Source organism: Camellia sinensis, chromosome 3, assembly GCF_055761805.1.
Source record: "Camellia sinensis isolate YWXY chromosome 3, ASM5576180v1, whole genome shotgun sequence".
Lineage (NCBI taxonomy): Eukaryota > Viridiplantae > Streptophyta > Magnoliopsida > Ericales > Theaceae > Camellia > Camellia sinensis.
The window spans coordinates 16,977,391-17,005,211 of record NC_138963.1 but is presented as its reverse complement, the minus strand read 5'-3'; the positions used below and the strand labels follow the sequence as shown (position 1 = coordinate 17,005,211).

Here is a 27,821-nt window from a genome sequence, read left to right as displayed (position 1 = left end):
GCTTTAAAATGGACCATTATGTCAACAAGTTATTTGACTTGATCGTGTGATTCTGAAGAGTGCTCAACATTATCATCTAATCACCAAATAATTTTTTTATTATATTTGGAAGAAAAACTAGATATCTGATGCTACTAGTGAAGTATTTGATTGTTGACTAATCACCTTCAATTCAAATATGCATCTGTTTTAAGGGTTTGACTTATGGCCAGTTCAAATTTTAATGAAACTAAATAGTACAAACACTGTTTGATCAGTTCGTAGAAACCCAATATTTGGTTATATGAGTGAGTGAACAAATATGGATCATTTGTTCGTCATTAATGTAATATTGTAGCACAGACAATCCAGTCCAATTGAAACTCAAAATGAAGACCAGCCGAATTCTATTTGTTTCATAATCATTTCACTACACAAACGGTATGAAAATAAAAAGGAAAATGCTATGGACCCCAAGCAAATTATCAAATTTTCTACCAAACCTCTCACATGGGTGTGGGATCCACACAAATCAAATGTGTGTGAATTCCACACCCATGTGAGAGATTTGGTAGAAAATTTGGTAATTTGTTTGAGGTCCCTAACATAACTCAAATAAAAAACCACAACAACGTATCTTTATTTCAATACAAAAACACTTAAATGAGATTTTAACATCCAAGTTAACATAACATTTATAGATCATCGACTTTAAATTTTAATGATATACTATCGAAATGAAATTTGTTAATACAACTCCGATTGGTAGCTCGAAAAGGGTATGGCTCGAATGGTTCGACACCAAAATGATGCCGTTTTGATTTTTTTTTTTTTTTTCTTGTGTTTTTTTGAAGACGAAAAAGAAAGAGAAAAGAAAAAGAGAAAAAGAAGAAGGAGAAGGAGGAGGTGGGTTTCATCAAAAGGGGCTGGGTTTGAAATCAACAGATTTTGATTAGAGTTTGAAAATGAACCACAGTAATAAATTATATATATATATATATATATATTAAAAATGAACCAGCACAGATGTTGATTTATATATATATATATATTAAAAATGAACCACAGTAATAAATTTTATTCATTCAAATATATTTTGCTTTTTATTTTATATAATTTGAAAATTTTGTTGAAACCCAGCATTGATGAAACCCAGCTTAGATCCAGATCAACATCATCATCATCTCCATATCATCATCATCTTCAGATTTTGAAATCAACATCTTCAGATCCAGATCAACATCATCATCATCATCTCCAGATCTTCATCATCATCAACAAAAAAAAAAAAAAATTCATCATCTTCTTCAACCAAAAAAATAAAAAATTTCCCCATCTCCCTCTGTTCTCGAAAATTCATCATCTACTTCATAACTTGAGCCTGACACTGGATCTTCATCATCTTCCACTAAATCTGGAAGAGACAGAGTCGCAGAGCTTGTCCCATTCATCGTCTTCTCTCTTCTCTCTCTCTCTCTCCTCCTCTCTTTCCTCTGTATTCACGAAAAAGAAAAAAAAAATACAAAACTTCATCATCTTCCAGTAGATCTGGAGTCGCAGAGCTTGTCCCATTCATCATCTTCTCTCTTCCTCTTCTCTTTTCTCTTCTCTCTCTCTCTCCCCTCGTCTCTTCCCTCTGTATTCACGAAAAAGAAAAAGAAATACAAAACGACATCGTTTTTGTATATTCGAGCCAATTTCGAGCCACCGTCTTCGAGCAATGGATCATTTTTCTTGTTAATATAATCATGTAATGGAAAAGATTTAAATCCAAAATACCATCCTCATATATTAATGTCCCATGTGTTATTTCACAACATGTAGGTGCTTTTTTATTCATACCCACCATATCTATCAGTACACTCGTATAATAAAAGAGCATCCTTCTCAAAACACGTCTCACCTGCATAAGAAGAACACACTTCTGAAAACATGTGAAACATGAAATGAATGTAGTACAAATTTAGGTTGGTTTAAATAAAAGCACCCTTCCATGCCAACACATGCAATATATCTCAATGAAATTAAAAATATTGCCTTTGAAATGGAATTTCAAATTTTAAAAACTAATTTCACACTCGAATAAAAATGATATGCAAATTATGACGTATTTAAACTTTTCATTAATTTTTTGTTTATGAAAATACGAAAAGAAAACACATCAAACAGGCCAAAACAGCCCCGAGTGTCTTTGAGTCGGCTAACATGACATGCCTAGTAATAACAATGCTAGAGATCTCTAAAAACACACCTCTAAAGACACCTCTAATGAGGTGGATAAGGGGAAAAAAAAAATAAAAAAATCAAGACACATGGCTGACAGTGACAGAGAGTGAGACCCACTGCCACATCACTAATTGCACCTCTAAATTAGAGGTCCCAAGCATTTTTTCTGCCTAGTGAAAGTTGTGTAGCAGCACTAACTGCAATGGCAGCATTAGTAGTATCATGATCAACCACTAATCTCAATCATTACTTGCACCAAGGTGAGAGTCAACTATGTAGATAATCTGACTAAGATTTTGACCAATATTTTTTTCTAATAAAAAACTGCAACTAGTCAAATTATGGAATCACTAATCAGTAATTAAATTCCATTTATCTTGAACCACAAAATTATAAAAAAAAAAAAAAAAAAAGAAAAAGAAAAAACATTTAACATATAGAAGGAAAAGCTTCAGTCTCCATATTCATCTTGTTCAAACTCAACAACCAGGGAAGCAAGTCAATGCCATTGTTACTAATTGTTAATACAATTACGATACAACGGGTTCCAGAGGGAATGGGTCGGACTGATCCACGCTTCTCCAACCGTTATCTGAATGGCCAAGCCCACCTGAGAACCTGCACAGGAGTTCAATGGGGAACGGGGAGTCCCCCAGCGAACCCTCCGACGAGCAAATTAGAGAGAGAGAGAAGTGAAATGTAGAGATATGAATTGGAGATAAAAAACTTAACCTTCTTCTTGTCTTCAACGTTTGCTTATATCCTTTGGTCATCATTTCACTGTCCCTTCTGACTTGCCATCTTGGCCGAAAGTCTATGCTGTAGCTTACCTTGTTCAGGGCAAGGGGATGCTGTTCCGACGGAGAGGTGTTGTCTTAATAAATGCTGTGATGGGCTGCATTAATGGTGATGTGCAGTGGCAATACCTTTGCAGATCTTTGTCTGCTGATGTGGCTTGTCCTTTACCTGCCGTATGTCTGAATGTCATTGGCTCTTTATGCCACGTTAGATTCCAGCTGTTCTGGACTTCACCAGCTGGGTTATGTATTGGGCTCCAAGTGATGGGCTTGGGTTGTTCATAGTGGGCTATGGCCTTTATGGGCTTACCCACGTCAGTAGTTCCCCATTCCCGAGTGCAGTTTTAGTCCAACGAAGGGAATACTAATGAAGAGAATGAGGGTGTTAGAGATTGACAGGATGGAGGTTGACCGACAGGAGTGACCGAGTGGGTGGACCGACCGCGAGGTTGACCGACTGTGAGGTGGACCGAGTGGAAGGGAGGACCATGAGGTAGACCGACCCCGAATCGTGGTCGAGTAGAAGGGCTGACCATGAGGAGGGCCGACAGCGAAGGTTGGCCGAGTGGCAGGGCCGACCACGAGGAGGGCTGACCGCGAAGGTTGGCCAAGTGGAAGGGCTGACCATGAGAAGAGCCGACCGCGAAGGGTAAGGTGGAGAGGCGCGAGGCTCAAGAGGCGGCATGTCACGTGGTGATTTGAAGTGGAAAAAACAGGGTAAGGGAGGAGACAGTGGATCATGGTCGTACACGTGGCAACATCTCGTGGGGGAGGAGATTAGGCGTTGGATTAGAAATGAAACGATAGGTCATTATGGGTGTTGAAAAGACAGTTTTGGCGAATGTTTTGAAAAGTTTTCAAACTGGCGCAAATTAATTGCGACCCTTGGAATACGAGCAAGCCTTGGGCTTTTGGCATTATTCGATTCACCTACTTCTTTGCGAAAAATCAAAACATCCCAAGTGTTAACTCCTTTGTTGCTGATGATACACCTCTACAACATTTTTTCAATTTCCTTGCACCTACATCCGAAGCGATTCGCAGACATACCATAGAAATAGCCCGAGAAGAAGTTGTGAATGTCAAAGTGGATCCACTTGGTGATGACGACGCAGTGGAGTTAGCAGAACAGTATAGGACGAAGAGACAAATGGAGAGAGTGGGGGAACTGGTGGTACGATCTCATGCTTCCACCATGATAGCAGCTCCGAAGCCAATCAGCCAGGCGGAACCAGATCACTGGCACACGAAGGCTGACAAATCAACGGTTACCGTGGCGGAGTTGGAGGCTATTCGTGAAAAATACCAGGTGCCTGCTGATATAGACTTATTTTTGCCGACGTCAACGGAAAGGCCATCCGACGCAAGGTCGGGGGAGTTTGCCCTTTACGAGGAAGCATTGAAGGAAGGATTGAGGCTACCACTGCCGTAAGTGGTGGTAGATGTCCTGAACCGTTTAGAGGTGGCACCGGGACAACTAATGCCCAACGCGTGGAAGATTGTACTGGCCTGTGAAAACGCGTGGCCGAAGGCGAACAAAGGGGCGGCCATGACAGTAAACGAATTCTTCGCATGTTATAAGGCCTCAGGACAACAAGAGACTTGGGTGACGTTGCAGGCGGCGGCAGGGAGGGGTCTGGTGGCGAGGCTGCCGTCATCAATTAAAAGTTAAAGGCTGCGGTGGTTCTATGTGTCTGCGAATGGAGGGGCTGGGGTGCGCACGGTGTGGAGAGTGCCCACCAAATCTGTAGAGCCAAAACTGGGAGCAGCGGCAGAGGAGAGAATAAAGAAGGTAAAGGCATGGCGGGAGAAGGAGGAGGTCAGGTGGGACAAACTCGTTCAACCCTCAGCCTTGTTTGGAGTGGGGTTGGGTCCTCAGCCGAGAGGTGGAGATTTGGGGCGAGCTGAATTGGAGGCGAGGAGGAAAGCGCAAGAGGCTGAGGATATGGCCATCCTCGCCAAAGCCAGTAAGTTCAAAGAGTCCCAGGAAGACCGACCGCCAAAGCCGATTGCGATGGAGAGGATCCGACCTCGCCCCAAACACTTAGGAGAAAAAAACTTAGGTGGATTTGTGCCCCGACCGCCCCCAGTAGATCCTTTGAAGGAGAGGGCTTTGAAGGAGATGGAGGTGGAGGGTGTGGTAAAGAAGAAGAGGAGGAGTGAAGAAGAGCCTGTCGTGAAGATGAGGAGGGAAGTGATGGCAGAAGAGACCAGCATGGCTAAGGAGGCAGAGAAGGGGGGAATGGAGAAGACCCCAGGAGGGGTGGTCGTCCCAGAAGTGGTGGAGATCGCCTCGGAGAGAGTGGAGGTCGTCCCAATAATGGTGGAGATTGCCTCAGAGGTGGCAAGGGTCACCCCCGAAGTGCAAGTAGAAGATGGGGCAACTGGCCCTGAGCCAAGGGGAGAAGGATAGCCCCAGGGGGTTCCTGCGCCCCAAGGAGGGGTGTCAGGCTGATGACCGGGATCTACCACGCTCGCGCAGTGGCTGGGTGGCTGGAAGGAGAAGAAGGCCCAGCCAGGGCAGGTGTAGATCGCCTTGTGGGGATCGTGGATGAGACAGCCGTGCGCTCAGTAACCAGATTCAATGAGGCTGAGTTGCTGAGGGGGTTATGCTCTGCTCAAATGGAGGTAACCACCTTAGCAGGAGCTCTGCTGAGAAAGGCGGCGGCTACAAAGATGAAGGCAGACGAGGCTAAGGCTCAACTTACAAGTTTGAAGGAGGAGCGTGCAGGCTTGGAGAGTGCCCATGCTGAGCTGCGAGCGGTCAAGTTGGAGTTGGAGAACGAACGCCGCCAGGTTGTGTCACTCGAGTTCCAATTGGCAGGCGAGCAGAAGAAGCTGGGGGATGCTCAAAAGGACTGCGCGGTCGCCATCGAACGATTTGAAGAGGCTATGACCAACAATGAAAATTTGCGTGCCCAGTAAATCAAGGAAAAAGAAAACGCAGACCTGGAGATTGCTGGGCTGCAGAAAGAGCTGGAAGATGAGTGTGTTAAGGCAATGGAGGGGAGGGAGGGCCTGCAGAAGGAGTTGTAGGAAGAGAGGGCCAAGGCGGCTGCTGAAAGGGCAACCCTGCAGAAGGAGTTGGAGGAGGAGAGGGCCAAGGCAGCCTCTGAAAGGGCGGCATACCCCGATCTGTGTGTTGCAGCAGTGGATCAGTTCAAGGGGTCTGCTGAATTTCAGATGGCAGTTGATGCCGCGGTCGCCAGCAGCTTGGCGAGGGAGGAGTCTGGGGGGCGGGCCCGTCGAGGACGACCGCTGGGGGTAGGACTGAGGCAGAAGTTATTGAGAGCTTCTAGCGGTTCGACTTCTATGAATACGAAATGGTTGAGTTCTGGGACAGTGGTTGGAAGATGTTCAAGCGTAAAGCTAAGGAGCTGTTTCCAGACTTAGACCTGAATAGTGTAAAAATTGACGACGACGATGTGGCTCAGACCCCCCTGGATGAGGGTATTGAAGAAGAAGACCTCGTGTCCAGTGAGGAGGAGTGATTAAAGAAGAAGAAGAAGAAGAAGAAGAAGACCTTGTACTTAGAGTTGTTTTTGTGTGTTTGTTTTTGTTTTTGAATTACTGTAATGAACTTATGTACAAATTTATGAATAAATAAAATTTCAGTTGTGTTTTCATTCGATTGTCTGTGCTTGTGCATCTGAAATGAATGAGAATGGTGGCTTGTGTGTATCTGCAAAGTGGAGGTAAAGTTGTAATAAAAACTAAATTTAAGAACTCATCAATGTAGAGTGGAAGTGAATCTGTAATAAAAACTCAATGCAGAGTAAAGTTAAAGGCTCCTCAATGCAGAGTGAAATTGAACTTGTAATAAAAACTCAGTGCAGCGTAAAGTTAAGAACTCCTTAATGCAGAGTGGAATTTAAAATGTGACAAAATTATGAGTTTGTGTTTGCCACACTGCTGAAGTGGATGAGAATAGTTTATTGGAGTTAAGCTTGACTACTAAGGAAAAAAGTTGACTTGTAAAAGTTGATAGAGAGGGAAATAATCTGAGTAGTAAAGAAAACATGTAAGAACGTCGTTGGAATTTGACTAAGTGAAAAGTGGTGTAAAAACTTGGACTTGGAATTGTGACCAAGTGTGTTTACTAATGCCACAAGTATGCATGCTCAGTTGGGGCTAAGCTGCGATTTACTGACGTTGCAAGTAACTCAGTTTGAACCTGGAATTGTGGCGCTTAGTTTGGCTGAGACTTGTTATGCTTGGTCTGGCTGAGGCTTGGTCTGGCCGAGTGCTTCATGCTCAGTCTGACTGAGGCTTTTAAAGCTCAGGCTAGCTGAGGCTTTTGGTGCTCAGTCTGGCTAAGGCTTTTTGTGCTCAGTCTGGCTGAGGCTTTTGGTGCTCAGTCTGGCTGAGGCTGTTGGCGCTCGGTCTGACCGAGGCTTTTGGTGCTTAGTCTGTCTGAGGTTTTTTGTGCTCAATCGGGCTGAAACTTCTAGTGCTCAGTCTAAGTGCTGTAACAAAAATGTTATTGAGACAATACACAGATAGCTGAGATATAAAATTGTTGTCATGGAAAGTGCGATCCAGTTAATCAAAATTTACATTATGCCAGGGGAGAACAAGTATGTTCATGTGTGTAAATTTGTCAAAAAGAAAACACAATAACTGAGCAATAAAAAAGTAGGAGTTTATTGAAAGTAGCGCTTCAAGTGTTCAGCGTTCCATGGGTGGGGGAGGTCTCGACCTTCCATGTCCTGAAGTCGGTAAGTGCCCGGACGTGGTCGGACTTTCACAACGTAAGGTCCCTCCCATTTGGCTGCCAGTTTACCCTCAGTCGGATTTTTGGTAGCAAGAGTTACTTCTCTCAAGACAAGGTCCCCTACAGCGAACTCCCTTGGTCGGACTTTGCGATTGTAGTGTGTTCTCATTTTCTGTTGGTATACGGCCAATCTAACAGCGGTGGTCTCTCCGAGCTCTTCGATTAGGTCTAGGTCTGCCCGACGGAGTTCTTCGGTTAGTTCTGGATCTGGATGTAAAACCCTTGGGGTAGGCAGACCGACTTCCACTGGAATAACTGCCTCAGCGCCGTATGTTAAGCGAAAAGGGGTTTCCCTAGTGGGAGTCCGAGTTGTAATTCGGTAAGCCCAGAGTACATTCGGTAATTCCAGAGCCCAAAGTCCCTTAGCAGCTTCTAGCTTAGTTTTGATGATCTTTAGAAGAGAACGGTTGGTGACCTCGACTTGGCCATTGGCATGAGGATGACCTGGGGAGGAGAAACAAGGTTGGATCTGCAAGTCTGCACAGAACTTCCTGTACTTGGAGTTGTCGAATTGTTTGTCGTTGTCGGAGACGATGGCTTGAGGGATCCCAAACCTGCATACGATCGACTGCTAGATGAATTTGATTGTGTTTTGTTCGGTAATGGTGGCAAAGGGTTCTGTTTCTACCCACTTGGTGAAGTAATCAATGGCGACAATTGCGAACTTAGTCTGGCCCCGGCCGGCGGGAAGTGGACCGACCAAATCGATCCCCCATTTGGCGAACGGATAAGGACTGCAAAGTGTGATCAACTCGGTGGGAGGAGCATGGGAGATGTTGGCGAAGCGTTGACATTTATCACACTTGAGCACGAAATCGGTCGCATCTTGGTTGAGGGTAGGCCAGAAATATCCAGTGCGGAGTATTTTGTGGGCAAGGGACCGGCCGCCTGAATGGTTACCGCAGATGCCCTCGTGGATTTCTCACATCACATAGGTTGCTTGAGTTGGACTGAGGCATCGCAGATACGGGTGTGAAAAACCACGTTTGTACAAGACACCACTGACGAGGATGTAATTGGACGACCGGCCTTAACTTTGGCGGGTTGCTGTTGGTCATCTAGAAGTTCACCCGTTGTCAAAAATAGAAAGATGTCCGACGCCCAAAGGATGGCTCATTCTGGAGGAACTGTACTTCTTGCTGATCGAGAGAAATGACAGGGTGGGCTAGGTACTCGAGACGGACACCGTGACTGAGGTCAGACTGGTTGCTGAGCCATTTCGTCTGCCTTTGAGTTTTCCGCCCGAGGGATGTGCTGGATGTGGAAGGTATTAAAGAGGCGAACAAGGGGAAGGGCAATATCCCTGTAAGCCCGCATTGTGTCCTTCTTTGCATCGAATTCTTCCGTAATTTGTCCGACAATGAGCTGGGAGTCGCTGAACACCCGGATGTGGCTAACACCAATGTCCCTAGCTAGGCGGAGCCCTGCTATCAATGCCTCATATTCGACCTCATTGTTACCGGCATCGAACAAGAAACGAAGAGCACATTTGAAGTAACCACCTTCGGGGGCGGTGAGGATGAGGCCAGCCCCACTGCTTTCTCTGCGGGATGATCCGTCGACATTGAGAGTCCAAGAATGAGGGTCCTCTGGCTCGGTAGGGGTTGGTGGGGGTGGAATAGCCGTGGTTGGGGTAGGATTAGTGAACTCCAGGATGAAGTCGGCGACAGCCTGCCCTTTAATGGCTATTCGAGGTCGGTAGGAGATGTCAAACTGGCTGAGTTCCACCGACCATTGCATGAGTCTGCCGGAGAGTTCTGGTTGCTGCATTACCTTCTTCAAAGGTTAGTCGGTGAGGACCACTATGGAATGGGCTTGGAAGTAAGGACGGAGTCGTCTGGAGGTGGTGACCAAGGCCAATGACAATTTTTCTAACAGTGGGTAATTCTGCTCGGCGCCCTTGAGGGCCCGACTGATGTAGTAGACCGGCTGTTGAATAGAGTCGTCTTCCCTGATAAGAGCTGCATTGACTGTGGTGCTTGAAACGGCTAAGTAGAGGAAGAGGGTTTCACCAGTGATTGCTTGAGAAAGGAAGGGGGGGTTGGCTATGCACTGCTTCAACTGCTGAAAGGCCTCTTCGGACTCGGTCGTCCATTCAAAAGTTTGCCGAAAAACTTTGAAGAAGGGGAGGCACTTATCCGTTACGCGGGAAATAAAGCAGTTGAGGGCGGCAACTCGGCCAGTGAGTCTCTGAACTTCCTTAACCGTTCTGGGTGACTGCATTTCAACCAAGGCCTTGATCTTTTCAGGGTTAGCTTCAATGCCCCGCTAACTGACTAAAAAACCTAAGAACTTCCCAGATCCTATGCCGAAGGCGCACTTCTCCGGGTTGAGTTTCATTTGGTACTTCCGTAGGGTGACGAAGGACTCTCGCAGGTCAATCAGATGGTCAGCGGAGAGTTTGCTCTTGACTAGTATATCATCGACATATACTTCCATGTTTCGACCGATCTGATGATGGAAAACGGCGTTGACCAGCCGTTGGTAGGTGGCCCCAGCATTTTTCAGTCAAAATGGCATCACTTGGTAATGGTAGGTGCCTCGGTCGGTAATGAATAAGGCGTGTTCTCGATCAGATGGGTGCATCAGAATTTGGTTATACCCGGAGAAGGCATCCATGAAGCTGAGCATCTGGTGATCGGTTGTGGCGTCGACCAACAGATCTATGCGGGAGAGTGGATAACTGTCTTTGAGGCAAGCTCGGTTGAGGTCTAAGTAGTTGACACAGAGTTGCCACTTACCATTGCTCTTGCAGACCAGGACCACGTTTGACAACCATCTAGGGTAGTCCACGTTTTTGATGAATTGTGCCTCAAGGAGCTTGTTCACCTCTGCGGCAATGAGTATATTGCGCTCCGGATGGAAAATGCACTACTTCTGGCGGTAAGGTCGAAAATGGGGTTCAATGCTGAGGCGATGGGTTATGAATGAGGGGTCAATGCCCGACGTGTCTGAGTGGGTCCAGGCGAATACATCGTTGTGCTCAGTCAGGAGGGCAGTGAGGTCGGCCTTTGCTTGAGGGGACAGTTGGCTGCCGATTTTGGCAGTTTTCACCAGGATCGATGGTTGTGGGCCCTGGGGTGGCAGGTTTATACCTGGGGGGGGTTGCAAGCCTTCTCTATTGGGCGGATTAGGCTGCGGGATAGTATGGCTCGGGGCTTGTTCGTAGTTAGGAAGAACATCGGGAGGTGGTGGAGGGGGCACAAGAAGGTTTCTTTGGAGCAGGACATTGATCAGAGCTTGGTTTTGCTCGACCATGCGGTTAATGCTGTTAGTAAGCTCGATGAAATATTGTGGTGGGTTGTTTGGATTGGGGGGGTCGGCTTGGTGGTCGGCAGCATTTTGGTGAGAAGCCATGGATCTAGTCGTGACCATACACTTCGATGGGTAGCGAGAAGGGGTATTAGAACAGGGTCTCCGGCGACTGTGAACACAATTGGTGTGAGGAGCAAAGTGTTCCCACAGACGGCGCCAACTGTTAATACAGTTACGATACAATGGGTTCCAGAGGGAATGGATCGGACTGGTCCACGCTTCTCCAACCGTTATCTGAATGGCCAAGCCCACCTGAGAACCTGCACAGGAGTTTAATGGGGAATGGGGAGTCCCCCAGCGAACCCTTCGACGAGCAAGTTAGAGAGAGAGAGAGAAGTGAAATGTAGAGATATGAATTAGAGATAAAAAACTTAACCTTCATCTTGTCTTCAACGTTTGCTTATATCCTTTGATCATCATTTCGCTGTCCCTTCTGACCTGCCATCTTGGCCGAAAGTCTATGTTGTAACTTACCTTGTTCAGGGTAAGGAGGTGCTGTTTCGACGGAGAGGTGTTGTCGTAATAAATGCTGTGATGGGCTGCATTAACGGTGATGTACAGTAGTAATAACTTTGCAGATCTTTGTCTGCTGATGTGGCTTGTCCTTTACCTGCCGTATGTCTGAATGTCATTGGCTCTTTATGCCACGTTGGATTCCAGCTGTTCTGGACTTCACCAGCTGGGTTATGTATTGGGCTCCAAGTGATGGATTTGGATTGTTCATAGTGGGTTATGACTTTTATGGGCTTACCCACGTCACTAATCAAACAATAATATGTCAATCTATAATCCATCCCTTTGGCACATGAACTAAAATTTCTAAAAACTACGGTAGTAATTCAAAAAGGGTCCTGCTAATAATCATCCAATAGGCATTCCTTGAAAGAAAATAAAGCCAATAAAGTGACAATTTCAATACACATCTCACATATTCCTCTGCATTTAAATACTGCTCATTAAGCTGTGGTTAACAACTTTTAAATTAAAAAATAAGATAAAACATTCCACGAAAGATCAGTTCGAGGAGTGTATAGTAAAGCTTGTTTGTCTTTTAAAATGATGTGTACAACCCACTGCCCACTTATATCATGCTGAAGGAGTCAAATACAGAGATAATAGTTGATGAGGGTTGACTTTTAAAAAATGGGAAAGAAAAGCGGCCGCGGGGGGGTGGGTGTGATAAACTTTAAATAGTTGACGAGGGTTTAGTGCTTCTAGACATGATTGCCTTGGCCTAACTGATAAATGAGAACCAGGTGCAGTGCAATAGGTTGAAGCATATTCTCTGATCTTACAGATGTGACAGGACAAAAAGAGAGATGGGATATTCAACCTTTTCAACTACCCAACACTTAATACTCTATAAGATAGGGATGTCGGATTAAAAAGAAAAATTATTTAGTGATCTGGGAGTACATGGCATCTTTGATTTCGATTATTTATCATCACCCACCTAAAATAAAATAAGTTTTGAGTTAACTACTGGAGACCCGAAAATGCGAGATATTGGGTTTCAAATTATCCAAAGTGGCCAATCATGAGTGATTAAAACAAAAAGAACATGTAGTCTGAAAATTTGTCTAGGACAGAAATTTCAGGTTAAGGTCTTCTCATGGAAACAAAAATGATGATTGCATGTGAAATACAGCACTCATGCATCCATATCTGACCAATCCAATAGTATATATATCAAATGAGAAATTCAGCATGCCATATCTACAGGAAGTCCACATAATACCACATCTGCAGAGACATGGTATGAATTAAACTGAACAGAAAGTGGTTCCCAACAAAGGCAGATGTTACTACTGGTGCTGCGAAGCAAAGCAATCTACTCAAGCTCAACTCGAGTTTGGTTCGTTAGAAGCCTGTTTGAGATTGACTTGTTATATAAGCAAGTCAAATTTGAACAACCTACTACTCGATTTTGTAAGTATATATACACTATAAAAAAATCAAGTTATCCGAGCTCAACTCGTGTCCAGCTTGTTAAAACCTCATTCTAGATTGGCTCATTATAAAAACAAACCAAACTTAAACAACCTACTACTCTCCTTGACTTAGGCTCGTTTGCAGCCCTAGTTACAGCTGCTTTTCAGAAAATCATAACCCAATCTGAGTCGAGGCAAAATGCACAAGGAAAGAATATAGTCCACACATAATGATGTTGGTCTTACGAGTGAGTGCAATTATATCTCAAACAGTTCCCATTACTTCAATCCTATTTTTTGTGGATGAACTATTTCTGGTATAACTTCACTCATCCGCTGGCCGACAATGGCAAGTCATATTTTCAAATTGAAATGGCCAGACAAAATCTCACTATAAATGAATAGAGAAGATTAGAATTGAACTGCAGAGCCCAAGAATTATCATACATCACGCATACCATTTGAAGATAAAATCAAGCATCAATCAGAATCATCCTCAACTATTCGTATAAATGCAAATAATCCTTGCGGAAACACATTACAAACTTCTATTAAGGGTAAGGATTACCTTGATCCAGAAAATAGGTGGAAGTCCACTTCATCAAGCTGCTTTAATTATAGGGTGATATCCTCTTTATTCTTCCACTTATAGATAATCAATCAACATCAAAAAAAGAAGAAAAAAATGTCACTTGTCACTATGTATAAGCATCAATCTTTATTGTTTTCATGTTTCTACTCCTAATTTCATCAGAACTCCATTCAAGTATCTTGTCTTATTCTTTCATATCCTTGACTTCATAACTCTAAAGTTCTCTCCAGTCAATGTCTATCCAAAGGCTAGTGTCAAGTTTAAACGACTAGAGTAAATCATGAGCAAATAATTGATACCATGTGAGAACTTCTTCAATCTACTCAATTTGTGCATTCATAAAATAAATAAATAAAATAAATAAAAAAACAACTCAAACTTACCCTTGTAAAATTCTATTGTGATAAAAGAAGTCGTTAGTCAATCATTCAAGTTATCGATTTCTCATACATATCCATTCTTTCAGACAAGTCACCACCACCAAAAATCTTGATATGCCTTTAAAAACAATGAACAAAAAAATAATAAACTTCTTCAATCTACTCAATTTATGCATTCATAAATAAAATAAAAAAACAAAACAAAGCAAAAAACTCAAACTAACCCTTTTAAAATTCTATCGTGATAAAGAAGTTAGTCAATCATGCAAATTATCAATTTCTCATACATATCCATCCTTTTGGATAAGCCACCACCACCAAAACCCTTGATATGCCTTCAAAAACAATGAACAAAAAAAAATAATAATTCAATTGAGGTCTTCCGTTATATCTCTAAACTACTGAATTCATAATCTTAAGTTATTAAATATCTGTTTCAATTTTCCACCAAACTATATTACACTCGTCTTAGTCTTAACTTATGCACGCCTCCTGAAATATCATAGTTTGATATGTACAGTCACTACATCCTAGGTATCAATGTTAATTCAAATATATAAAGGCCAATTACTATAGCACAAGTAACAATTTAGCCTAAAGCTTTTTCTATTTTCATTTTTTAGAAGGTTTCCAATGTCTAGTAGCCTAATTCTTTAGACAAACCAACTATTTTGCAAGTAACCTAGTTCTCGTAAACGTTCCCCACATGGATTTCATCCAATATTTCGTGAAGGTAACCCTACTATCCTTAGTGTCATTGTCAATCATTTGTAAGCCTTTTATTTTATTTTTATTGATAGGTAATCTAGGGATATTCGAACTTGAGTCTCTGTATTGGGGAAATAGAACCTAAGCCTCTGAGGTGTCTTTCACAGGACAACCTTGTAAGATCATGCTTTATCACTCACTAATTAACAATAAAAAAAGGGAAATGTCTGACACATAAATTTCTTGGAATCAATTAGAAAGATTTGGAAATTGCTGAATTAGCCAACATACCAACAAGCAAGTGGCCTCAAACGAAAATATTTATCAAAAAAAAAAAAAAAAATTGGCCTCAAATGAAACCCAAGTCGAAGTCATAATGGACCATAACTTGAGCTTCGTAAAGTGCATTCCTTACTGTTTCAAATATTTTAATTAAACACAAAATTCAATGTTAATGCCACGAGGCCCACAAAGAGGTAGGCCTTCCTTACTTTTTCAAATATTTTAATTAAACACAATTCGATGTTAATGCCATAAAGCCCACAAACAGGTAGCCCTGATTGTACAAAAAGAGTTGGGCTAAACCTACTTTGGTTTTGTACCTATAGATGGTCATACCTAGGCACAATTCAATGTTAATGCCATAAAGCCCACAAAGTTAATTGCATAATACAATGTTAAAGACACAAAGCCCACAAAGTGGTGGGCCTGATTGGACAAAGAGAGTTGGGCTAAACCTACTTTGATTTTCTACATGTAGATGATCATACCTAGGCACCTACCTCATGGTAGCCGGTCAATGCACATCTCATTATTCAGAGGACTCTGGAGGTTGTGGTTTTGTTGATCACGAGAGATTGTTGGTTAAGTGTTGATGCCATGAGGACTGCACCCTTATGATTGGGCCATATACTATGCAACAGACATTGACCTTTAGCTAGGCAGAGATTTATTTAAAAAGAGAATGGGAAAGAAGCTAGTGACTTCACAGGGATAACTTATAGGGCATGCGTCCCATTTTTATTAATTGTCTGTCCCTCACATGGATAAACCTCATGTGTGATCTTGGCCACCCATACTACTTATTTCTGGTTTTCAAATCAAATTGAGCAATTTATTCTATCGAGAGACTCTCTCTCTCTCTCTCTATATATATATATATATATTATTTTTGAACTGATATGCCCTCTTCCTCATTCTCTTTCACTTCTTCACGAAGTCTCTCTATTTTTTCCCTCCCCTTGAATTTTTTCTCGCCATAAATTTTATAGACATGGGACTGCCATGCTCTCTCTCCTCAACTCCCTCTCCTCCATTGGCCACATCCTCTTCAAGACTCAACAGAGATGTGTTCAGACATGTTCAACTCCAGCTTCTTTGCAGACCAACCATCTACACCACCCAAAAGAGCTTTTGCCTAACACCTCTTTTATAAAACAATTATATGGTGATGTTTTCTTCTCGAACTGATACGGAATTAATATTGACAGGATTCAATTTAAAGTTTGTTTCCCTCCTTTTTAGATGTTCTAAGGATTTGATTCTATCACTGTTGATTCACAATTCAATTTACAGATTTCACATAGCATGAAATCATAATAGAAATGGAAATTATGTGCAACATGGGACTGCAGTAATGCAACGGCTTGTTGATTCAAAGAGAAGAATGAAACTAGATATAAATTTGAGCATTGAAAAAATTCCATTCAATAACTTAGTATGATTCAAATAAACAAGATTCAATATACAATGGGTAAAGATGTTACAGTGCAGTACCAATATTCACATGTAATCGTTTTGGAACAGAGATGGTTATTACCTGACCATCTTCCAAACCTTGATATCTAATTTACAAGTCTAGGAGCTCTGAATCAAGAATTGGTAAAGAAGTCCAAAATGTAGCTGAACTTTCTTCATTATCAAACCGTCCGGCAAGCCAAACTAATTCTATTCCACCATCAAGACTAAAGCTTGAATGAATCGAGATTAACTGCATCTTTAGCCCCAATATTCGACTCACATTCTCAATTCTCTGTTTGAAACCCATAACTCCCATCATGTAGCCGACTCATATCACACACTTCCGAATCCGAACCTCTCAATTTCTGTGAACCACTACCCCTAACTCTCAACTTCTGTGAACCAATCCCCCGGTTACGCCCATTATCACCAGTGCGCCTGACCGGAGCCTCCTTTCTCTGTTCCCTATCAACACCGACTCGACCAGAAACCAACCCATTCAAATTGCTCGAATTTCTCCTTTTCCCTTTCTTCCTAAATTTGCCATTAGAACCTTTCCCATTTCTATCCATTGACGATTCTACAGAATTCTTGGCCTCAACCAGACCATCACTACCAGACCCATCTCCAAATCTTCCTGAATTCACATACCTATTTCTTTCCATACCAAGTTCAGGCTCTGAATCCGAATCCGAACCCTTCTCAATTACCCCATAGGGTTTGATACTATGAACAACCCCTTTCGGAAAAAACCTAGCCGAGGGGACTCCATCAACGAGCGATAACAACTGTGGGCCATCTCTCTCGGACCATAAATCGAAACCACCGGGTCTCTGAAACCGATCCGCCAAAACCTTCACTTGTTCATCGGCTTTGACTGAGAAAAGCTTCGGAGCTCTCGCCTCCACCACCTCCCAAGGCCGCTCGAGCTCCGACACCGCCGCCTTCAGCTCCGCCCGCTTCCGCATCTCGTAGATCTGGCGCTCGCGGGCTAGGCGGGCCTGGAGGAGCTGCTTAGCTTTCTTCGCCTGCATGCGCTTCCACTGCCACTTCGATACACCGCCAGGGAAGGTTCGAGGACCGCCGCCCATTCGAATCGACGTCGTTTTGGGTGTGGTGATGGTCTGGATTGAGGGTTTTGAGAGGAAAAAGAGGTGGTTTGGGGTAGATAAAACCCTAGATGATGAGAGGGCACTTGGGGGTGTAGAGTTTAAGAGACACATTTGGAGAATCGACATTGTGCACTGTGCACTCTCTCTCTCTCTCTCTCTCTCTCTCTCTGAGAAATAGAAACCCTAATTTACAGTTACAGGGACGACCATGATGACGAGAAGAAGTGATTGGGTATGAGAGGCTCTGTTTGGACAATGAGTCAAAAAATTGTGTTTTATTTTTTATTTGCTTGATTCGTGATAAAATCCAATATGAGGCCGGTATAAATTAGAAAAATGATCCGGACCCGGCAGGGTGACCCCCTCGGATATGTGATTGGTTAGATTTTTTTTTTGGTTTTTTTTTTTTTCTTTCTCCAATCACAAATTATCACGTGTGTGTGTGAGGTTAGTGAGGGTAGGTAATTGAGGGGGTCTCAATCATTTTTAGTATGAATTATTAGGGCCAATAGATATATATATATATATATATATATTTTTCATAAGAAGGTTGGTGACAAGTTTTGAACAATGTTTTGTTTTTAATTTTATTTCTTAATTTTTTTATCTGTTCGATTTTTTGTTGATTATATGATGAAATTATTTTCAATTGAAATTTATTTTATTTGTCAAAATTTCTACTTGTTTAAATTTTTTATCTGTTGAAATTCTTATCTGTTCAAATTTTTTTATATGTTCAAATTTTTTAGGGTAAATTATAAATACACCCCTGAGATTTTATTAAAATACAAATTATCTCTTGTGGTTCTGGAAATTATATTTCACTCATTGAGATTTATAATTTTATAACAAATTAATTATTTTATTAATAAATCATCAACATAATCAACAGTTTTTATTGATGTTAAAAATGTGTTTCAATTAATAATTTAGGTAACTTTATTATTGTATAAAAGAACAATTATGAATTTTATTTTTTTAGTTAATTTTGTTAAATAAAAAATTCTATCAAGGGGTATTTGTAATTTTCCAAATTACAAGGGAACAATCTGTACTTTAAGCAAATCTCAGGGATGTATTTGTAATTCATCCAATTTTTTATCAACTGTTCAAATTTTTTATATGTTAAAATTTTCTATTTGTTCGTGTTTTATCTGTTCAAACAACAGATCATCACCAAAGAAACCTTTCACTTTTGGATTTAAATATGGCTTATTGCTCATCAGAGACCTCCTTGAAGACTTGGTGTGTCTCTCTTTCTCACTGATATGTGAATTTGCAATAGAGACAGAGATGAGAGAGATTAAAAGAAATTATATGTATATACATCTATGTATTTACAAATTTATGCATATTTATGGTTCTCTCTTTAATCTTGATGAACAAACCAATCTTAATAGAAGTAACATGCAGACCACAGACCAATCTCAACTGTTAGCAACATCAAACTTAATATTCATAAACTCTTCTCTCAAATCTATATTGACTGATCTTTTGTCGATGTCTTCATCCTCAAACTCAATATAATCATTACCAGCACCATTGTAACAACCCTCGCTTTGTCTTAGTCATACTCACATGCATTTTGCATGATCTTTGTCTTGATTAAACTTGCATTTGCAGACCTTGATTTGTTTTGTCTAAGTGTTACTTACATGTTTTGTTCCTTGCTCTGTGTGTATTAAGCCGAGGTCATTTTAAGCCTAGGTCATACCTTTGAACCTCTTACACCTAGGACCATCTTGGAACCACTTTGGTTGACCTCCATTTTCGCCCTGCCATATTGGCCGAGATGTCATCATCTAGGCCGAGGTGTGCTTCGCCTAGGCCGAGATGTTATCGTCTAGGCATCCAACATCTTTGACCCTTGCACCTAGCGATCTTGTTCCGGGACTGGTATGACCTAGACCGAGGTGTGACACATCTAGGCCGAGGTGTGGCATAGCTAGGTCAAGTGTTATTCTTCCTAGCCGAGATCATTGAGACCTTACTTGCCGAAGCCTATGTCTTGACCCGAGGTCCTTACCTTGTTAGAGTGCCCTTGTCACCTTTCTTGTTGTACACACTTTGTCATGCTCTTGTCTTGTCAGTCAGTCACCTTTTTTAAGAGAGCCAACCAGTCGTTGCCACGTGCCCCAGCAGAGGGTTAAGTCAACCGGCAGTAGAGAAACATATCATTTGTTATATCCTTGTCATAGAAGAGAGAGAAGCTCTAGGAAGAGAGGAAGAAGAGTTCTTAGAGTGAGAATAGATTTCCAAACTTGATCTTCACACCTTGAACCGTTAGATCCATGTTTTGAGGTTAGATTCTTAATCTACTCTTGTTATTCTTTATGTTCATATGACCGCATTGCATGATCTAGCATGATTCATGAACCATGCATTGATTTAAAGCTTATTTTAGAAAGAGAAAATGATGTTCTTGTGTTTTTAAAATAAAACCATGTTTTGATCTGAAAGTCTATAACAAGTTCCCTGTTTTGTGTTTGTTCAAAGAAGAACTTCAACTATGGGTACCCAGGTCCATGTTTTTGAACTCATATCATGAAAACTCAGATTTTGAATAAAGAAGTTATGATTTTAACATTCATGTTCTTCAAAAAGAAACCCAGAATTTCCAGACTCCATTTCCCTGAATGTGGTCATCGGGACCATACCTCGGCCAATAGGTGTGGGACCTCGGCCAAGACCTAGTTGGTACCCAGCATGTGTTTCCCGAGATGAGAAACAGTGTTTTAACTCCCAGCGCATGTTTTGCTTTGTCTTGACTTAGTTTTGAAAGAAATGCCGAGATCATTTACACTCATGAAAAGCTTGTTCTAGGGATGCATTTCATATCCATCTTTGAGCATCTCTTCTTGTCTTCTTGAAATGCATTCAATGGGGTTTTATTATGTACTTGTAGGCCTTGGATCCTTGCTTTAATCCCCACACCCGAAGAGCTATATGAGTGGTATTTTTAATAAAACTATGTTCTAACGTTTGATAAAAGCTTTGCTTGTTTCGTTTTGGAAAAGTGTTTGTTCAAGCATGAATGATTGTCCCTAATTTTGTATCAAGTATTATGTTCGTTTTGATGACATTCTTGGAAAGTCTTTAGTGATAGGGGACTATAATGCAACTAGCGCGTTTGTCTTGAAAAGTCCTTAGTGCTAGGGGACTATAATGCAACTAGCATCCTTGTTTGAGATATCTCCTTTGTTTTGCCACCGACGGTTTACCGCGTGGGTTTGTCCGGAATGTCATCCCTTGTATTATGTAGACGCTAGTAAGCATCCCTTGAAGATTTGAAAGACTTGATAGATGAACTCGCTTTAACCCTTGATTTTGTACAAGCTATGATATGTATTGTTTTGATAAAGATCTCAGATATCATTCATTTAAACCTTTATTTCTAATATCATTCACTGAGTATCCAAGCTCACTTTCTCCTTATATATATGTAGCTGACGAGCAAGAAGGCGGTGACGCCTAAATGTGTTTACAAGATGTTTTGGATTCATGTTTTGTATCATCTTGAAGATTATGCTTCTTAGTTTGTAACTCATTTCTTTTGTATATGTCGGCTTGAGAAGCCTTTTGATCAAGATGTAACATGTAACATGTACCTTATTTTATCTATATCCAAGTTGTAAACCATGTTAAGATGTATGTCATTTCATTTGATCTATGCACAACTCTTATAGACTACTTAGTTTAAAATTTATTACTTCCGCACATGTAAGCCCCATATGTATACTCTGATTGTGTGCGAATCTTTGTTAGTTGGCCTTTGGTAATCTCGGTTTACTGGCCATCACGACACCATTCTACTAGGGGCGGAATGGGGTCGTGACAACCATCATCCTCCTCATCGAGTCCACCAAATCAGAAACATAGAAGCTTAGATCTGTATATTTTATTAATCTGAACCATTAGATTTGTAAACTTTTTTCGAGATCTAATGCGTCAGAGCCGTCACTGATAGTTCCTCTTGTACGAGCTCTTTGTTTGGAGATAGAGAACGAGACCGCAGCTGCTTGTCATAACCCAAACCCGCCTTTATAGGTTTAATGTCGTAACCAGTCAATAATCTTAAGATTACCCAAAGCCTCTAAAATAGATTAACAAAATAAGAGGCTAACGAAAGCAAATAACAAAATACAATGTCCATAGAGCTATGCAAACTTATATGGGATAGAAAATTTAAACTTATATTTACATATATTATGACGTGATTCTACTGTCAAGGCATCGTCACATGTATAGATAAAGAAAAAAAAAAGGACTTAGCCTTATTACATATTACACAAAAATTGTTCAAAACAAAACAAAAGAAAATAAAAGCTTAAGACTGGTTCACAAAAACTTGGCTACAAACATATATTAGGAATCTCATCGCGAGACACGGTGGTTGGCTGACAGAACAAATCCAAACTGGAAGTCTCAAGCTTGGTCACGTGCCTAATCACCTACATACATAATATAAATAATGAGCTGGAGCCTAATGAATAACAACATAGTAAAGGTTTTATGAATGATGTCCATGACTGATTCAGAAATCAGAATTCAGATCAGAAATAGATTCTTATACATATTTAGATTTGTAAATAGTCATACGTGGTATATCCAGTAGCTAATAGATCAGATTGGTCATAAAGACCCATATTCACTTGAGATGGTCATTAAGATACACATGCAGAGTAATTGGTCATATAGACCCTTATTCACATGAGATGGCCATTAAGACCCATGTGCAAAGTAAATGATTATATATAATCAATTCCATGAATTGAATCCACGTGAAACCCTAGTACCAGATATAGATAACACATGACAAATTCACACGATGCTAAGGATGCCACGAATACATTTAAGAAAATTGGACATTCATTCATGATTCACAAAATAGCATTTCAAATAATAGATTATATCATATTAGTCAAAAAATACTTATAGTCAAACATAGCTTTATAAAGTTGTTACTCATAGATAGCTCCGGAAGTAGATCAGACAAATCAGACGAACAACGGCGCGTGACCTACACAAATACGTGACAAATATATACTGAAACACGCACTCTGGAAACACTTGACTTATTATATTTCTTTTTTAGTGTGTTTCCAATTCATTTCCTCATTATTATGGCGTAGCCCATGGCTTAAGAGTGCCTAGGATGCAATGAGGATGTAATCATGCTTTTTGAAAACACTTTGCAAAATTTCAAAAACAAGGCAGTTTGCTCGAGCGATGTTTTGGTTGCTCGAGCAGACCCCTTAGACTGCAAAAGTATTGGATACTCTCATTTTACGCATGAGCCAACTTCTTGGTCGCTCGAGCCAAGACTGAAAATAAAAGGTGGTTGCTCAAGCAGCCTTTTGGTCACCGAGCCAACCATCAAACTCTGCAAAACTTCTAGGAGCTTGAAATGTGCGCTTGAGTGACGGTTTGGTCGCTGAAGTGATGCGACCAAATTCTGGAATTTTCAAAATTCGACTTCAAGTTCAAAACACAATTTAACACATCAAAACTCATTCTTTTGGGCCAAAAATCAATATATATATATATTTAGAAACTTGTAGGATATCGTGAATTGAAGATCATTTCGCAAAATCAAGACTCAAAAGCATGTCAATTCTTCCAAAATCAAACTTGAAACTTGATATACAATACATGCATGTAATGCTATGAATTCAAAACTCCTGTAACATGTACAAATGAAGTGTTTAAATATAGAACCATAGTGAGCTCTCATAATATAACAAAAATAAGCTCTAGCATGTAAGAATTTGTTGGAATTAAAACTCAAAATCCATGAATTATGCATGCATGCATGGATTGATTTCATTTCTGCATTCTTAACTTAATTCTGATGATTGTTTTTCCAATTCTGTTGATTTCTCATGTAAGTTAGCTTCCTTTCTCAAAATGAGAGTTGAGTTTCTTACCTAGACTCTTCAATCTCTTGTGTTCTTGCAAGTTCTTGGACAATTCCACCAATTTCTTTCAATTGTCTAGCAATTCCTTCTTTTTCTCATCTTTTGATCCCAATCTCTCTCTCTATCTCTCTCTCTCTCTTTGACTTTCACGTTATTGGAGACTCAAGGGTGAATTGTGGAGTGCTGTAGAATAAGTGTTAGGCTCCACATTAGCCTTATATAGGCTCATTAAGTTTAGACTAATTAATTGTTATTTACTCTAATTAATTTATTCCAATTATTTAGTTTCGAATTATATTCTAATTAAACTTGCCATAGGATTCTAAAAATTCCAAATAATACGTAAACCTAGTCAATTTCATGTTCGAATGTCGATAAGGCCTTCAAATTTCATATCAAAGCAAAAATTTAGATAGATATTCCTACAATAGACCGATATAAATACAAATAATACACAAAGCACACAAGTAACTCATGTTTTCACTTAACCACCCAACTAATATTCTTAATTACGGATTAACGGTTAATTACAGATCGAGGTTGTTACACTGCTGCTGCTGCGCAAGTTAGCTCTATCGCCAAAGACAAAGTGAAACTTCTCAGTGACAGCAGAGTTGAGAGTCGCGACGGCGTGACGTGCAACGGTACTGACGGAGGAGCTGTTACGATGGTGCTACAACGACGAATGAAGGAGGCAATGAGTGATTGAGATCGACGGTGGAGGAAGAGAAAGAGAGAGAGTGCGGAGATAAAGAGAAAGTCTTTTTGTTTTTTAGCAAAGAGAGATATGAGAGGGCTGGAATGAGAAACAAATAAAAGCATGAGAGACGGAGGAATATTTTAGTCATTTTGGGATAACTTGTCCTTATGAACATAATAAATTAGAGCTTGGACTTTTGGATAAAAAAAATTCAAAATTAGACTTTTCGCCCACGCACCATTTTCAATTTATATATATATATATATATATTTGTATTTTATTTTGTTTTATTAGTTACTCTTTCACTTGAAAATTTAACAATCCAATGATTACATTTGTAAGAAATTAAAACAAAAAAAAAAAATTATTACTTTTATACATTCATTTATTTCTCAATTTTTAATCCATTTAAAAAAATATATTTTTTTTGCGCTTATTTTACCTTATTATTTTTCCTATTTTTGTTATTAAATTTACAATAACTTATTATCATTCAAAAATTTGAATTTCACCTTGTTTGTTTTATGAGTCATCAAAACAAAAATAAAAAATAAAAATAAATTAGGGTAACTACAAAAAAATATATACATATATATATATATATATATATATAAGATTTAATTTCGATAACAAATTAATCCTTAACTTTTTAATTATTTCAATTTAGACCGTGAAGTTATTAAATATACAACATTTTAGTATATAAGTAATCGATGGATTTAGTTTTTTTCTCTTAACACCATGATTTTGGCCATAGGATTGTAGTTTTAGATTAATGTGTCACATTAGTTATGTTGTGATATTTGATATAAAAATAAGGAAAAATTGGTCTAAGATCCCCACCCAACTTTTGATGGGAGGAGAGGTCCACAATAATATGTTTTGATGGCTAAGGTCCCTCAACCTTATTTTATGTTATAAAATACCTAATTTACCCTTCTTTATAACATAAGTTTGTTTGGATTTTGGCAAACTGAATATTCTATTGCTGACTTCACGATAGAGAGTTTGGAAACTGACTTCGCAGTGGAGATTTCGTAGGGATTTTGCAAGTGTTACAGTGGACTTGACGATAGAGATTGCTACGATCGTGTAGGTGTTACAGTGTGTTGATCGTGTAGGTTTTTCAGTGGAGTTGAATCAGGTATGTTTTTGATGGAGATTCCTCATGGATTTTGATTTTTGTTTTGAATTTTATGTAAGGATTCTGATTTCATGTTAGTTTTCGAGTGTATTTTTGGATTAGGTTTTGTTTTTAGTTTTGATCAATTTAAAAGAGAGGTTAGCTCAGTGAAGTTGTTTATGATATTTGGAGTTGATTTTTCATTCTCTGTTATTGATCAATTTTTTAGAGAGGCTAACTTGATGGAGTTAATGTTAATTTTTGGAGTTCATTTTTCATTCTCTGCTTTTTGCTCAATTTCAAAGAGAGTTGACAGTGGAGTAGGTTTTGATGTTTAGAGTTCATTTTTCGTGCTATGTTTTTCATCAACATGCTTATCAATGATAAGTTTTGTTCTCTATTTTTTCAAACTAGAGAAATTTCTTTAAACCAAAGATAAGTGTAAATTTCTTATCATTTTTTGTTTCGTAAGTTTTGTTCTTTGTTTTTTCTACACTTTTGTTGGTATAGTTTAGAGAAAATTGTAAGTTTGTTATTATAATCCAACGAAAATCACAGAGAAAATTATAAGTTCATATGGACATATTATTAGAAGTTTCTAATGCAGATAGAATCTTAGAGAAAATTGTAAGTTTGTAGTTCAGTGAAAATCACAGAGAAAATTGTAATTTGTTATGGACATGTTATTATAAGTTTGTTATTTTTTATTTCTTATTTTTCTCAATTGAATGTTTTGTGAGCATAACAGATCTTCTCTATGAGTTTCTCTGTGTTTGTGTGGAACAGTTCGTATTTTTGTCAATTTGATATTAATGTGTTTTTGCTTTTGTGATCTTAAAAGTGAATATAAGTTCTTAAATTTCTTTAGACTTTTATTTGTAGTTTAGAGAAAATTATAAGTTTGTTGTTCACTTTCAGTTTGTAGTTCAGAGAAAATTACAAGTTTGTAGTTCAAAGTGAATATAAGTTTTTGTTTTTCTGAGCAAAAGTAATTCTTTTTTTTTTTGTTTTTTTTTTCAGTTTAGATAGACAGAGCAGTGTTTTTTTTGTTATGAGTGCAATATTACACAATCACAAAGACAAAATTGTAAGCTTGTAGTTTAGTGAAAATCACAGAGAAGCTTATAATTTCATAACAGATCTTCTGTGTGATTTTTGTCTATGATTGTATTTAATAGTTAGCAGTAAATTTCTCTGTGATTCTGTCTTGATTCATTAAGTTTTTTGTGATTTTGTTTTTGTTATCTTGAAAGTGAATATAAGTTTAGAAATGTCTCTGGACTTTTATTTGAGTCCAAAGAAAATTATAAGCTTGTTATGATAATGTAGAAAAAATTATAATTATTAGAAATTTGTTTGGACTTTTATGTTGTTCTTGTGAAGTGTTTTTCTATTGATCAAATTATTTTCTTATTTTTTCTTTCAGTTTTGATGGACAATGCAGTGTTGTTGCTGTGCAAATATAGGAATGATACTATTGTCATTAATGTTTCATGTGAATTGAATTTTGAAAAATTGGTTGGCATTTGTGTAAAACATAGGAGAATTTGAAACCTGAGACGATGTGTATTTTATATTTTATTGTGAGCCATCCGAATTGTATGGTTTGAAATAATATTGATTTTCTGAATATGTTGAGGGTTGTTTATGCACGTGGTGTTGATATAGTTGATGTTTCAGTTATTAGGTGTAGTACTTCTGATCAAGAGGATGAAGTGGGGTCTAATTGGGTAGATGTTGTGCATGGTGAATGTGATAGGCTAGTGGATATTGAAAGGGATTCACTCTCTAAGTTTTGTTCTCACCAAGAAAAGGTGTTATTGTCAGCTGGTTGGCGAAATAATATTATGAGTGTTGGACAAAAGTTTGATGGTGGTGTAGTTGAGTTCCGTACTATTTTATGCAAGTATGCTATTGAGGTTGGTTTTCAGTTTACGTATGCTAAAAATGACAAGCTGAGGGTTACGGCATAATGTGCATATAAGGAATTAAGGGGATGTATGTGGCATGTACATGCTTTAGTTGAAAAAACAAATGGGTTCTTTTACATAAGAACTTTGAACAATGAACATATGTGTGGTGTGACGGTTCGTACTAGTAAACATGCTAGGATGACTTTCAATTTAGTTTCTGGGCTGATATTTGAAGAGGTAAGTGCAAAACCTTTAACTCGTCCAGTGGATGTTGTCAAATAAATGAAAGACAAGCATAGGGTCTCAATCAATTATAATTGTGGTTGGTTAGGGGTTGAAAAAGAAAAATGTAGTACATACGAGGATTCTTGTTTGTGATTCGATTAATTACGGTGGTATTTTGATGAGGCATTGAAGAACAATCCAGGTAGTCGTTTTGAGTTAGATTTTGAAGATAACAAGCATTTCAAAAGAGTGTTTGTGGCTTTTCATGCATGCATTGGTAGTTTCAAACATTGTCAGTCATTGCTGTTTCTTGATAGAACATTTTTGAAAGGATGATACAAAGGAGTTATGCTTGTTGCGACGGGAAAAGATGGGAATGAAGGTGATT

The 27,821-nt window shown here is 39.5% G+C and overlaps 1 protein-coding gene across 6 annotated transcripts; it reads right to left on the bottom strand.

The window, feature by feature from the left end:
• Positions 1–1,742: 1,742 nt before the first annotated feature.
• EMB1513 (copper ion transmembrane transporter) lies at positions 1,743–17,853 on the bottom strand. 6 transcript variants are annotated; one of them, XM_082919167.1, is made up of 5 exons: positions 16,522–17,853; positions 14,219–14,329; positions 13,998–14,112; positions 13,591–13,667; positions 1,743–1,882 (listed from the first exon to the last, which is right to left on the bottom strand). In XM_082919167.1, the coding sequence occupies exon 1, from the start codon at positions 17,678–17,680 to the stop codon at positions 16,727–16,729; it is 954 nt and encodes a 317-aa protein (XP_082775293.1). In that variant the 5' UTR covers positions 17,681–17,853; the 3' UTR covers positions 1,743–1,882; positions 13,591–13,667; positions 13,998–14,112; positions 14,219–14,329; positions 16,522–16,726. The 6 variants fall into 6 exon arrangements, with proteins under 6 accessions (XP_082775293.1, XP_082775297.1, XP_082775294.1 ...); XM_082919171.1 differs by lacking the exon at positions 13,591–13,667; XM_082919168.1 differs by lacking the exon at positions 14,219–14,329 and having other exon boundaries at positions 16,522–17,847.
• Positions 17,854–27,821: the final 9,968 nt, after the last annotated feature.

What these genes read in the sequence shown, in the direction of transcription:
- EMB1513 (XM_082919167.1), bottom strand. Translation starts at nt 17,680, where the DNA reads ATGTCGATTCTCCAAATGTGTCTCTTAAACTCTACACCCCCAAGTGCC.